At 39.4% G+C, this 13,960-nt stretch overlaps 2 protein-coding genes across 3 annotated transcripts; both read left to right on the forward strand.

Moving 5' to 3' along the window:
- The first annotated feature begins 779 nt into the window (after positions 1–779).
- On the forward strand, positions 780–7,678 carry LOC147166920 (SRSF protein kinase 3-like). 2 transcript variants are annotated; one of them, XM_086087028.1, is made up of 15 exons: positions 780–890; positions 1,581–1,813; positions 1,893–2,001; positions 3,465–3,552; positions 3,621–3,708; positions 3,790–3,896; positions 3,963–4,128; positions 4,722–4,747; positions 4,842–4,898; positions 5,148–5,490; positions 6,180–6,277; positions 6,576–6,683; positions 6,760–6,829; positions 6,937–7,029; positions 7,275–7,678. In XM_086087028.1, the coding sequence occupies exons 2-15, from the start codon at positions 1,594–1,596 to the stop codon at positions 7,457–7,459; spliced, it is 1,758 nt and encodes a 585-aa protein (XP_085943154.1). In that variant the 5' UTR covers positions 780–890; positions 1,581–1,593; the 3' UTR covers positions 7,460–7,678. The 2 variants fall into 2 exon arrangements, with proteins under 2 accessions (XP_085943154.1, XP_085943153.1); XM_086087027.1 differs by having other exon boundaries at positions 789–890; positions 1,578–1,813.
- Positions 7,679–7,787: 109 nt separating this feature from the next.
- comtb (catechol-O-methyltransferase b) lies at positions 7,788–13,474 on the forward strand. The gene is made up of 6 exons (XM_086085944.1): positions 7,788–7,948; positions 9,247–9,415; positions 10,564–10,681; positions 10,993–11,186; positions 11,261–11,392; positions 11,458–13,474. Coding segments are annotated over exons 1-6 (795 nt in total). The 5' UTR covers positions 7,788–7,946; the 3' UTR covers positions 11,638–13,474.
- The last annotated feature ends 486 nt before the right edge of the window (positions 13,475–13,960 follow it).

The following is a 13,960-nucleotide window of genomic DNA, read 5'->3' on the forward strand; positions in this document are numbered from 1 at the left end:
GAATGCACACATACACAAAACCAGAACACTAAGTAAACCTTACTTTTATAGGCTACATGCAAAGTTATTGACGATTTCAATTTGGAACCCTTACTTCCTTCATAAAATAACAACATATCGTTACTAATGTAGTTTACATACAAAAAAAAAAGCTGCTTACATACCTACATCCAATCACTGTAGGTTTTATGAACAATAGATAATACTGTATAGCTAAAAATCACAGATTTTTTATTGGCAATTGTTAAATACTTGTTGTAATATAAATATTATTCGATTTCTGTTAGATTATATTATAGGTACTTTAGTATGCATTCATCTCTTGGCCAAGACTTTTATTTTCTCTCCGGGGTCTAGAGGTGGGCTTAACCAACACTTAGGGGTGTTTGAGACAATAATTCACCGTATAAATATATATTTTGGGCGGCCTAACTGGGGCCATCCTAGTCCCGGTCTAGCACCCTATCCCTGTTTTTGGCTCTCCTCATAAAAAAAGCCTATTTGAAATGATTTTCTATTGCGACCATGTTATGTCGGCTATAATTTAATAAGTCTTTGACAGTGACTGCCTCTACTATTTTCAATACGACAAAATTCTTCACACGGGTGTCATATTGCATTACTGTATATTGCCTCCCTCCCTAATACTGTGTCCAGTATAGATTCATGAGCACAGTGTGGCGTTGTAGCTCCAGCCATGCAGGGACACAGCATACCCGTCAAGTGGTTGGCTATTCCTGGACTGAGTGTCGGCAGTCCCACCAGAGAGGGCCAGAGCACATTAGGCTGAGCCTCAGCCGCTGAGGAACTTTGTATGGTTGGCCTCATGCAAGGGTTCACTTTCCTTGTTACGGATAAACTGTATTATAACGGAATATAGCAGACACCAAGTAAGTAAGTTCCTCCATATGAGTCAGACTTTATTTAGTAGGAATAAATATGATTTTGTTTCCACTATACTCATGCATGCGCATGCGGCGTTGCTTGTACTCGACACAAAGCGTAGTGCCGCAGCAAGTGTATTGAGCAATCTGTTCTGCATGTCAAATCTACTGTGTTTCCCTTGTTAAAGATATATATCTTCTGAATCATGTTTTTCGAACAACAAAAAGGTCACTACCATTGTATTTAAGATGACATGCAATAGTGAGAACAGTTTGGTTTCAGTTGGGAGCTTGAATTGATATTTGTCTGGCTAAAAATACACATGAGCATTCACTGCATGGCTCTTTGGAAATGTCGCTACAAACAGGGCTACACAACTAGTGACACAAACAAGCGACCTCGAGTGACAAACATTCATGAGCGCATGTGCACTAATCTAAAAGGAGCCCAAGAAACAAGGAGGTATCCACTAGGATCAAACACCACCGTTACAGTTTTTTTTTTTGGTGGTTATAATTTCAAAAGTCCAACACCCTCCATGTGTCCGTCATCGATCATAGATGAAAGGCCACGTTGACGTGGAATCTTACTGTGATTGATGGACATAAAGATGAACCGATAATGAAGTTGCTGAGAACGTTGATTATATCCATGTTGTATTTGACTGCTCATTGAGTGTCATCTGGACTCAGCAGGCTCCTGTTAAGAATGTCCTCATCCTATGCTGCCGCTCTATCAGCACTTGTCACTGTCACCTCCACTGATACTCAAATGAGCGTTCATTCTACCCCTGAGCCCTCGGCTCCACCCGAGAGTCCAAAATCGATTCCCTCGGCCAGACCAGCTCCTCCAGTCGAAGCGCATCCTGTCTCGCCTGAGCCTGTGGGATCATTTGACGAACAGGAGAACCCGGCAGATTATGGGATAGGTAGACAACACGCCGCACCAAACCTTGACTCGCCTACTCAGGCCCTCAATTTTGATTTACAAGACATATTGTGTTGCAGGCGGTTATTATCCTGTAGGAATTGGAGAGATTTTTGAGGACAGATACCAGGTGGTCAAAAAGTTGGGATGGGGCCATTTTTCAACTGTATGGCTCTGCTGGGATATGGTGTAAGTATGGATTTTATTAGGACTGCAAAAGGGTGTTTTGTTTTGTTTTTGGTAAATTTATGGAACGTTTCAGATCAATTTTCATGGGAAGTTAAAATGGGGAATTTTTATGAAGGATGATTAGGGCTAGTGAGGGGGGGGGGGGTGAAGTTGGCAGTATTCTCACTTTTATCTCAGAATTCTCACTCTAAAGTCACATTTCTGACTTTAAAGTGAGAATTCTGAGAATAAAGTGAGAGTCCTGCCAACCTTTTTTTTTTTTTTCTTCACTAGCCCTAATCGTCTTCAGTAAATTTTGGAAATATAACAAATTGGAAAATGTCCATGGGGATTTTGTGAACTTCTGGTAACAGTAAGATATCACATTGACGCATAAATATTTTGTTTTGATGTAAGCAAACATTCATACAAAATACAAAGTACATACTAAATTTAGTAGAATACATTTTACTTTGAAAATGATTATTCAGTCCCAGTCTAAACAGAGTAAAGTTTGCACCCGGAAGAGAGTAAAATATTCCAAAACCAAACAAACAAAAACTCAACAGTTGAGGAACAATCACAGAACCTTCAGGCTAGGGAGACAGCCAACCTAACCACTGACTCATGCCTCTCCTACCATATCAATATATTACAGGTGTCAGGTGGAATCCTCGTATCCCTCCATTTTTGGTCTCCTTTGCGACACATCAACAATATGTTAGCTAACATTGCTCAAGTGGTAGAGCCGTCTTCCATGCTGAAGGTCGTGGGATCGTTCCTGAACCTTTGAGCGTTTTATTGTTGTTGTTTTTTAGTATTTTACTTTCTTCCAAGTGTAAAGGTTTACTCTGTTTAGAGTGGGGCCAAATATAGTATTTTTAGAATAAAATTTACTCTACGAAATTTACTGTGTAGTTAGAGGGAAATAAAACATGATTAACTCATTCACTGCCATTGACAGCTATAGACGTCAAAAATTCATTTTAACTATTTCTACTAGTTAAAAATTTTCCCCCTACTTTTGTTAACAAGATTATGAAAACCTAGAATTTTTTTATTGTACATTTAGAACAGATATAAAATGTGTGATTAATTGTGAGTTCACTAGTGAAGTCATGCGATTAATTATGATTACAAATTTTAATCGTCTGACGCCCAATTTTTTTAAATAATGTATTCTCTTTTTTTTTTATTCATTCATTGCCATTGACGGCTATAAGCGTCAAAAATTCATTGAAACTATTTCTATTAGTTTAACATTTTTTTCCACTTTTGTTAACCAGAGTATGAAAACCTAGAATTTTTTTATTGTACATTTAAAACAGATATAAAATTTGTGATTAATCGTGAGTTAACTAGTGAAGTCGACCTGTCGCCCCTAATTTTTAATAGTCTTTTTTTTTCATGAATTGATGGCAGTGAATGAGTTAACATGCAAAATATCATTGAATCTGGCTTTGAATTTGTTTATTTGTATGCAGGAAACGGCGTTTTGTCGCTCTAAAGGTGGTGAAGAGTGCTCTGATGTATACAGAGACAGCAATGGATGAAATCAAGCTTCTGAAATGTGTCAGTGAGATGACTAAAGCATGCTTTAGTCGATATTTGCTCGCATTGAATATGTTTTTGGTCGCCAGGTGAGGGACAGTGACCCCAGAGATCCTAAACGTGAGACGATTGTGCACCTCATTGATGACTTCAGGATCTCTGGAGTGAATGGAGAGCGTATCCTATATAAATAACTGCCCCAATAAATACAACAAAAGTACTGTTTAGTATCAAACAATGTCCTTAATTGCTTACCAGATGTGTGCATGGTCCTGGAAGTGCTGGGCCACCAGCTCCTGAGGTGGATCGTCAAATCCAACTACACTGGTCTCCCGCTTCCTTGTGTGAAAAGTATCATCAGACAGGTGACTTTCTTGAGATCTTCTGAATACATGCGGCATTTCTTTAATTCTTCACCATCCATACCATAGGTTCTACAAGGTTTGGAATATTTGCACACAAAATGCAAGATCATACACACAGACATCAAGCCAGAGAACATCCTCCTGCAGGTGGACGATGTTTATGTTGAGAAACTGGCAGCCGATACCAAACTATGGCAACTTCCGGATTCCACCGTATTGACCAGTGAACCAAGTTAGTGATGAGGTTTTAATGTTTGACTGCTAGAGCAGAATTTTTGTTCAAATCTGTAAAAGGGGTAACAGTTAAATAGAGTTTTACAAATATATCACTAAACTTAGCTGACAAATGGTCATTTTACGCTGTTGTGGAAATTAACACAGCCAACTTGAATCACCACCATTTTAAGCGGCACCTCACATTCCATATTTTATTAGTTCTTCAAACACAAATTCTTCCTACATTTTTATTTATATAGCCCTCAGTAGAAAAAAAAGAACATTTCTGTATTGATTAGTCAAACCTACAACATTTCTTTTCACCAAAATATCTAACATTACTATATATTACACAACAGTGACACAGTAAACCGCTCCCCTTGTTCTTTTTATGTGAGAAGGTGGAAGTGCAATGCTGGCAAACAACTTGACATGGGCTGTATTGAATATTATTTGAAAAATATGATGGTAAAAAAAGAAATGCTCGGTGCCTGAACTTTGGACAGATACACCCTAATCCACCAAACTGCACTAAAGTAGACTGTACCCCAAAGTGGACTGTTCATATATTGTTCACATTCTGAGTTTTATTTTTTATTTCTTCTCCAGAGAGCTCGATGGCCAAACAAAAAAAGGTGTGTATATTTTTTTATGTGTTGAACATAAACGTTTGTAAATATTGTACTATTGCATGGGTCATGAATTGGAATTTCGTTCAATTCTGCTTAGAGTTTGTCCAACTTAATGGGAAGACTGACAGGGGTTTTCCACAATATTGGGAATTGGGTAAGTGTTATGTGTGTTTTTCAATCTTCATGGCCTCTCGAACACTGAAATTATTAGCTATATGAATGCTGAATCGCGAATTTGCGTGTGTGTGGTGTATGTATGTTTTTTTTTTTAATCAAATTTTTTGTGTGTTTTATTTTGACTGATGATTGTCAGAGACTTTTAAATTGTGGGGGGAAAAGGTACGATATGTTTCATTTAAATGAAGTGATAAGAGATATGTCTTACAATTTCTTCCCTCTGCAGTCCAGTAAGGCTTCAAGGTCGCATCTAAAACGACGCATGTGGACGGAGAGGAAGCAGCGAGCCAAGGCGAACACATCTGACTACAGTCAAAAACAACCCAGTTACTTTTCGAATGTTCCAACCGCTTCCAGCACACATAGCGCCACCTGTCAGTCATTGCTTCCGAGTTCTGACGTCACAATAAGGAGACGGACCTTGCTGTTGTCCGACAGGCTGGACTCACCTGTGCTCAGTCACAGAGACGTCACCTGTTCGTTGCCAGACATCACCAAAGATGCTCCCTTTTCTGCCTCCAGATCGCTATTTTTACACCAGACGCCAGACAAGTACTCCGCCCCTCATGGTCAGTAATGTTTCATTCTTAACCTGCTTCAACCGATATCATCCGATTATTAACGAAACAAAGAACCAAAAAGCGATGACTGGTTTTCATTTGAAGAACACGAAACTTAAAAACAAAAAGTAAGCAAACTAAATTTAAGAACATTGTTTTGTAGAATTATGCTCTCCAGAACAAACTACTGAGATTCTCACCAAATGCTATTACAGCTCAAGGCCACAAGGAGGCGCATTTTCCTTGTAGTGTAGTTGTATCTAGATATTGCGTTTAACAAGTCGTCACATGACGTGACGTATTAATCAGTTAAGGTCCTTATATGGCATTTCAATTTGATGACAAAAGCTCTTATTATTTACTGCTTTTTAGTTTAGAAATGTGTTTGTTACTATTGTTGCCCAGAACTGTATTGCATCATATTAAGTGGGGTAACTAGCACCACAGAATGTTTACTTGATTTCACTGCACAGCGAGAAAAATATTGTAAACAAGCTTTCGGTGACGGGCAGGTGGGGAAAATGTAAACACAAAGCCAACACACAAGGACAAAAGGAATATAAATTACATCCAGATTTTAAACAACATCAACACAGTGGTACTCTCAAAATTTATATAGTGAGTCACATACTATGATTTGTATCTATCTATTATTTAATAGATCTATCTATAAAATTGTAATTTTTATTTATTTTTAGGAATCAGTGATTGTGAGGGGCTTCTTGACCTACTGCTGCCACATAATGCGGACAAACTGCTCATTAAGATTGCTGATCTGGGCAATGCTTGCTGGTTGGTGAGTGTTGGAACAACCAGAGAAATATCGCAAAAAAAGTTATGTGAATTAGAAATAGAGTATTTTTGTCAAGTCAAGTTCATTTACAGCACAGTTGTAGTTAAAGAACTAATATTACAGCTTGGTTGTGGCCAGAATGATTATCGATATGGGTCACCAGATCAAATGAATACAATTCACCTAAAAAGCATGCGTAAGATTATGGCTAGAGAGAATAACCTGCTAAACCTGTCATCATTGCTGTTTGCTGGCTAAACTACATATCGTGGTCTCTTATGCAATCCATGTGGTCCTGTAGTACAAACACTTTACGGAGGACATCCAGACATGTCAATACCGTTCTGTGGAGGTTCTGATTGGTGCCGACTACAGCACCCCGGCTGACATCTGGAGCACTGCCTGCATGGTGAGCCAATAAAATCACATTCATATTATCACAGCCAACCCAAACAACATTACGTGTCTTTTTGTGTATACTCTAGGCTTTTGAGCTAGCAACAGGGGACTATTTGTTCGACCCCCAGTCAGGGACCACATTCTCCCGTGAAGAAGGTTGGGTTTTGTTTTCTTTGAAATAATAATCATTATTATTGTAATAACAATGTGGCACATTATTATTCAACGTATCAAGCAGTAATAGATGATATTGTTGATTTTAGATCATATTGCACACATTATCGAGCTCTTGGGACCCCTTCCATCCAAGTTTGCCCTTTCGGGGAAAAAATCCAAAAGATTCTTCAACCAAAAAGGTAAAACATCTCAATGTACACTAGCTAGCCATAACATTAGGTACATCCTGGAGAATCCAGATACGCATGAATTTTAGTGATTGCTCAATTTTCTTTCGAGCGTTGACTTAATTTTATTTTATATTACGCAATTTTGTCGAGTGGATTTGAAAATCTAGTCGAGACCCGCCCGGCTTTAGTTGTTTCCAAGTGTACCTCGTCCAGATTCAGAGTAAACTAACGACTCTGTTGTCAACTCCATCCAGGACAGCTGAGGCGCATCTCCAAGATGAAGCCGTGGAGTTTGCTAGAAATTCTGCTGGACAAGTACGAGTGGCCGCAGGACGAAGCGGCCCAGTTCAGCTCCTTCCTCTTGACCATGTTGCATCTTCAGCCGGAAAAAAGAGCCACGGCGGCTCAGTGTCTGAAACACCCGTGGATTGCAAGCTAACTTGTCTTCGTCTCACGTCATTGGACTTGGACTTGTGTGACTGGTGCTGGCATCATTTGTAAAGTTTTTATTTTTCAGCCTGTTTGCATATTCATGAGAACCTGATTGGATTCAGACAGAGTGACCAACTCAAGTTTGATTTCTATTGTTTATAAAGTGCTTTGTAGTTTGACTGCAGAACACCAAAAACAGTAGCAGAATGGCTGTCATTTTGTATTAAGAAACGCCGCTCACTTAAGTCTAACCTAATAAATGTATTTGTGCTGAGGAGGTGGAGCTATGTGTGAGTTTGTGTGTGGTTTGACCAACCCACTGGAATCTGGTCTCGTGCATTCCTTGCACGCTCACATTGAGCTGCGCTCAAGAAGGGGGGCGGATGGAAGCAGAGGGAGGAGTTGAATGTGAGCGCAAACAGATGTCGACATGTCTCCGTGTTACTGATTTTTGCAAGTTTTGCCTCCGGCAGTGAGGACGGCTCCATTCTCAAATGTGAGTATGACTTTCCGTGGGCTTAAACGGGGAGAGTTTTGTGTTCAACAGGTGTTGTGAAAATCATGATTGCCTTTATTATGAACCACTGACACGTGACGAACACTTTTCACTCTTGTGCGTGTAAAAAAACAAAAACAATAACAGCTCATATATTGTAGATTTGTCATTTAGATGAGTCCTTTCTGTATGCTTACCATGATGCACATTTGCATGCCATTATGTTTATGCATTTATGGTGACGCCAACTTGCATGTCTTGTTTTTCCCGTACAAGGGGGCAGTGTGGGATTGTGTAGTGTGCAAGTAAAGGTTAAACTCCTTGTAGTCTGCCTTTTGTGGCACAGTTCCTAACCCGCAGCCAGTTGCCATGCAACTCAAACCGCAAATCACAAGGAATTAGCTCAACCGTGGCTGGTCTTTCATAGTGGCACTACATTATCACGAAAGGAGCTTTGGCGTGGAATTCTCATGTTGCTTGTACCCCCCCCCCCCCCCACACACACACACTTATTTCATCCACACTTTTATGTCCTGCTTTATATATTATCCCTGTGTGGCAAAAATACACTAACACAGACTGTGTGGACTCTCTTCTTATTGCAGTTGATATGAAATGATATTCATCACTCGGGGTGTGAATTGCCTAGTACCTGGCAATTCGATTCGTATCACGATTCATAGGTCACGATTCGATTCGATACCGATTAATCTCAATACGAAGCTATAAATTGATTATTGCGATTTTTTTTAAAACTCAAATTTACAAAATACTAATCAGTAAACTTGTACATGTACACTAAGATTTGTATGAAAATGTATTTATTTATCTGAAAATTCAGGTTGCAGTCTTTTTCATGTTTGAACAGCACTGAAATAAAATATTAAGGCTTAATGTTCCATTAATATAACATTCTTCCATGCTTCATGTGTGAATCCTAACCCTAAGTAAGACGTTTTGTTGAATATTCCCATAAAAAAATAGATGTTTAAAAATCGTTTTGGCCGCATATTGAATCGATTCGAGAATTGCGCGCTGTAATATCGCGATATATTGCCGAATTGATTTTTTCTAACACCCGTATTCATCACATTGTGTGTCACTGCATAGTAAACACCCATCTCATTAGCCTAGTACAAAGGGAGAGCGAGGGTGAAAGCAGATATGAGAGCCTCCATTTATCTCTATGCAGATGTGTGATTACAGCACTGTGCGCCTTTTATGATTGAGCTTGTATACAGCAACACAGGTTCAACCCTGCCTAAATGATTTTTGTTCTTTCTCCCTGATTTTTGTAGGATGTGGTGGTTTGTTGGTTACTGCACTGGCGGAGCAGTTCTACTCTATGCTCTGTATAAATGGGTGATTCCCGGCGCTGTACAATATCATGGAGGCCTGGCGCTTGTTTGGCATGATGTCATTGTGGAGTGGATACTGGACACGCTGACCCAGTCCACACGTCCTCAGGTGCGAAAAAAATGGCAAAAATATATTTTTGCTTGGTTAAAAACAATTATAAGTACAAAAAGCACATGTCCACTTAATGAACAACTAACTGGTTTTCATTTTTAGATAATCAACTTTTATTACTTATTTTTACTTGCATTTAAACTGTGCTTACAGCACACCATTTTTTCCCTCTAGAAACATTTGTGAGATTTTAGACAAACCTCTCCCCATAGATTTTGGTCTATGAGACAAAGTGACATCGGAACCACCACAGTAGTTATTTTGTCTTGTGTGGCCACAGACAGCATGTCTTAATTGGCATATAAGAGGATGTACAGTAATTCAAATAGAATTACATTCTGTCAGCCATGCAGATAGTCATAACAACCAAACTGATTTAGCAAATAAATGTATACATTTTGGTCGCAGTTATAGTCATAAGTTGATAAGATAACAAATATCGACAATATCAGAAAAGTGCTACAGGCAAAGCCTGGCCCTTTAAGAACAGAATGATGGGGGTGAGAGTGTTGCAGTGCCGCACCTTGGCACAGGGAGGCGGTGTCGGCCCACGGAGTAAATGGAGCAGTGGAGCTTGCGTCTGTTGGCTGGAAGGCTAAAATAAAGTTTGTGCTCAAACAAGAGAACACGCCTGGCTGGAAGGCTAAAATAAAGTTTGTGCTCAAACAAGAGAACACGCCTGTTCAGTCTCTGTACCACGGTTAAGAGGTCACTCGACGGGGGAAGAGGAATTAACAATAGTAATGTGACAACGGTTCCCAAATATGTTAAAAATGTTGAGTCTGGCTGGAATGGACACTTCAACCTGAATTAAATGGACAGGGAACTTTAAATTCAAATGATTTGTTCAGGTAAAATGTTTTTTTTGTGTGTTGCGAAAAAAGGCCTTTTCATGTGTAATATCTCCTACAGAAAATAGTGTCCAAAAACACTAATTTTAACCACAATTTACCGAAGCTATTGTCTGCTTTCATTAAAATGCCCCTTTCAAAAGTGAGTTCAATATATATTTTTTAATTTAGGTCTGTGTGTATATATATAATTAGTATTTCTACTTCAGATACAACAGCATCAAAACAAATGGACATAGCATACAGTACGAGTATTAATTTGTACCTGCCCATACCGTTTCGGTTTTCTTTCAGAGGCTCCTGGCTGCAGTACAGAAAAAGGCCACACGAGGAGACCCTCGCAGCGTGGTCAAAACCATTGATGACTTCTGCAACCACAACGAGTGGGCCATGAATGTAGGCGACGAGAAAGGTAGCAATAAACTCTCAGGAATGGCTAAAGTACTGACACTCTCTACTTATTTAGAAGTAAAGATCTTTAAAAAAGAAGAAGAGAGAGATAGAAGTAGTGATTTAACTCCTACTCCAAAGAAAACAAGTTGTTAGAAATGTACATTTTCAAGTAATGAAACTTGAAAAATTTCAAGTAAACTAATGAAGTATTCGTGCTTAGTTACTTTTAAATTAGTGATGACTCTTCATGCACATGGACATTTGCCATCGAACTCAGTTATGTATTATTATTATTATTATATACATATATTTTTTACATGTTTTCCATAGGTTGCATTCTTGACTCTGTGGTGTCTGAGGCCAATCCAGCTTGTGTGCTTGAGCTGGGCACCTACTGTGGCTACTCCACAGTTCGCATTGCCAGTTTGCTGCCACCTCATGCCAAGCTCATCACACTTGAATTTAACTCAGACTATGCCGCTATTGCTCGGCAAGTCATAGCATGGGCCGGTGTTGGCGATAAGGTAAAAGCTTCCGTTTTCAAATCACCCAAAAAGAGCAGTCCAAGACGGGCGTGCACATGTGTTTTGTTCTGCAGGTGCAGTTAGTTGAAGGAGAATCTGGCGAGTGGATCCCCAAACTGAAGGAGAAGTTTGGAGTAAAAACATTTGACTTGGTTTTCTTGGACCACTGGAAGAATCGTTATCTCCTGGACACCAAACTGATGGAGGCAGGTCATTTTCTACTGATGGCGTTTTGACGTTTGCCTGCTTGACACCAACTTTGTTTCAGCAGGAGTGCGGCCTCCTTAGGAAAGGGAGCATCCTGCTGGCCGATAACGTCATCTGTCCTGGCACGCCAGACTACCTAGAGTACGTCCGGAACAGCCAACGGTATAAAAGCCAGTATTTCAAATCTCACCTGGAGTATACCAAAGCAGAGGATGGCCTGGAGAAGTCGGTCTTCTTAGGGTAGTTTTTGACAATTTCTTATGAGCATTACAGGGAGTCCTCGGTTTAGGAAGAAGTTCCTTTCCTAGTGCAGTGATGTGTATGGGCTGGATTGTACCATTGAACTACTACTAAAACCGGAGTAGGGCATAAAAAAAAGGATTGGTAAAAATAAATAAAACAATAGAATGAAAAACAGTAATTATGGCAGTAACCGAGCTTGTATTCTTACGTCATGCTGTAGTTCAGGGATCCTCAAAGTACTACTAGAGGTACCCGGGCTCCCTTTAGTAGATCAAATGAGTTTAATGTGCACATCTTTCCTTCATCATATCCTTTTAATGCCAAACCGTATGTATTTTTTAATATGTGTAGTCAGATACAGATTTAAAACAAATAAAAGTGTCAAAACAAAATAAAAATACCAAAAGAAGGGGGAAGAGTGTGCTTGGATCCAAGAAGCGTGTAAGCAGTAGTGAAAAAAATAGAATGAAAACTCAAACTGCGTAAGGTGTCAGTGGCTTGCAATAATATTAAATAAAGTTTTGAGTTTTTGACAAACACATAGGCCTACTATGCCACTCTATTTTAATGTTGCTCAAGTCAAGTCCAATTGATTTGGGGCCGGAACCATATCAACGAGATAGGAAGGCGCTGAGCTGTATTATATTTTACATGTAAGTACCAAAACTTTGAAAATCGCATCTCAAGTGGACCGGAAGCCAATGCAAGTTGACTTTGGCTAGTATCGAGGTAATATGATCGGACTTTCCCGTTCTTGTCCGAAGTCTAGCTGCAGCATTTTCTACTAAATGCAAAATTTTAATACTAAACATAGGAAGACTAGAAGTGAGCAATTACGTTACAGTAGTCGAGGCGCAACGTAACAAATGCATGAATTATAATCTCTGCGCTACGAGCAGATAGAATAGGACGGATCTTAGCGATATTGCAAATTCACTTGAGGTTTTTTGATTGTGCCTTCTTTCACCAAGTGACAGCATTTTCTGACGGCACTGCTTTAAAGATGCATTGCAGAGTTTAAAATTTGAATGCTAAAGGTTTTCATCATGCATGTGACGTCATGCTCGCCACCTTGGACATGTAGTGTTGTGTTAGCTAGCGTACGACACAATTGGGATGGAGACTGAAAACAATAAGAGCACAGCTCAGACTCTAAGAAAACGGACCAAAATGAAGAGTTTATTCGAGTGCACATATTCGCACGCGTATCATGCACAGGCTTGACACAGAGGCTGCAATTACGCTTTAGACCAGAGGTGGCAGTTGTGAGTAAAAATGTGACAACCTCTGCGATGCATCTTTAAAGGATACTGGAGTCATTGAGCCATTTTCAACAGTAAAGAAGATAATCTTGTCTAGAATTAATGTGATAACGTAATTATTTTTCATAAACAATTACTACCTTTAAAAACGAATGTTCCCACTTCCGCTCAGTTTGCTGACCAAACCCAGAAAACAGGTGTGCCATGATTGGTCGTTACCTATTTCCTCAGCACAGGTGATGTCATCTTCAGTCGACAGCAAGTAGGAAAATAGTTTTTAAAGGGTGTTAATGAAACATAATGACGTTTTCACATTAATTATAGACAAAATATTATCTGCTTACTGTTTAAAGTGGCTCAAAGAGTCAAGTATTCTTTTAACTAATTAATATCACATGTTAGTAACCTCCAATTATTGAATGATGTACTTTGTAAACCAATGGCCCCTCTCAATACATGTATGAGTAAACTGTATTTGTGTACCTTCATTGTCCTGGAATGACTGAACAGACAAGCGTTTGGAGCAGCTTTTCTAATAGAAACTAACAATAAACACAAAACAAAATGAATGCAAAACGCGTGTGGTTCCTTTGTAACCAGAGGTGTGTAAATCAGATGAGGTGTGACACTGTAATCAAGCTTCTAATTGACACATGATGGGCCACAAACTGATCCAATTGGTTGCAACGGCTGCAATCAAACGGCATTGCGAGGGTGTGTCCTTGAAAAGACACCCGGCACATTTGACAATTTGGTGGCAGAAAGTGTATTAATCGTTATGCAGCTGATTTAATGTGATTTTGGTCAATTTTATAAGACCACAAGCAGATATGTTCTGAGCCCCACTGACATGTGTGGGGCTAATAAGTGAGACGTTATCAACTGTAAACTGAACCCACACTTAAAAAATAAATAGGGATGGGCTGATACCAGCCTTATTTTATGTACTCGTGATGATGGCCAATACCAGTATCGGCTGCCCTCTAGTGGCCGTTTTACAATCATGAGCTAGAAATGAGAGGAATAGAAAATTGCCACTAATTTGGTGCTAAATGAACTGCT

Source organism: Leptonotus elevatus, chromosome 10 (assembly GCF_054856555.1).
Source record: "Leptonotus elevatus isolate MCC_2025b chromosome 10, RoL_Lele_1.0, whole genome shotgun sequence".
NCBI lineage: Eukaryota > Metazoa > Chordata > Actinopteri > Syngnathiformes > Syngnathidae > Leptonotus > Leptonotus elevatus.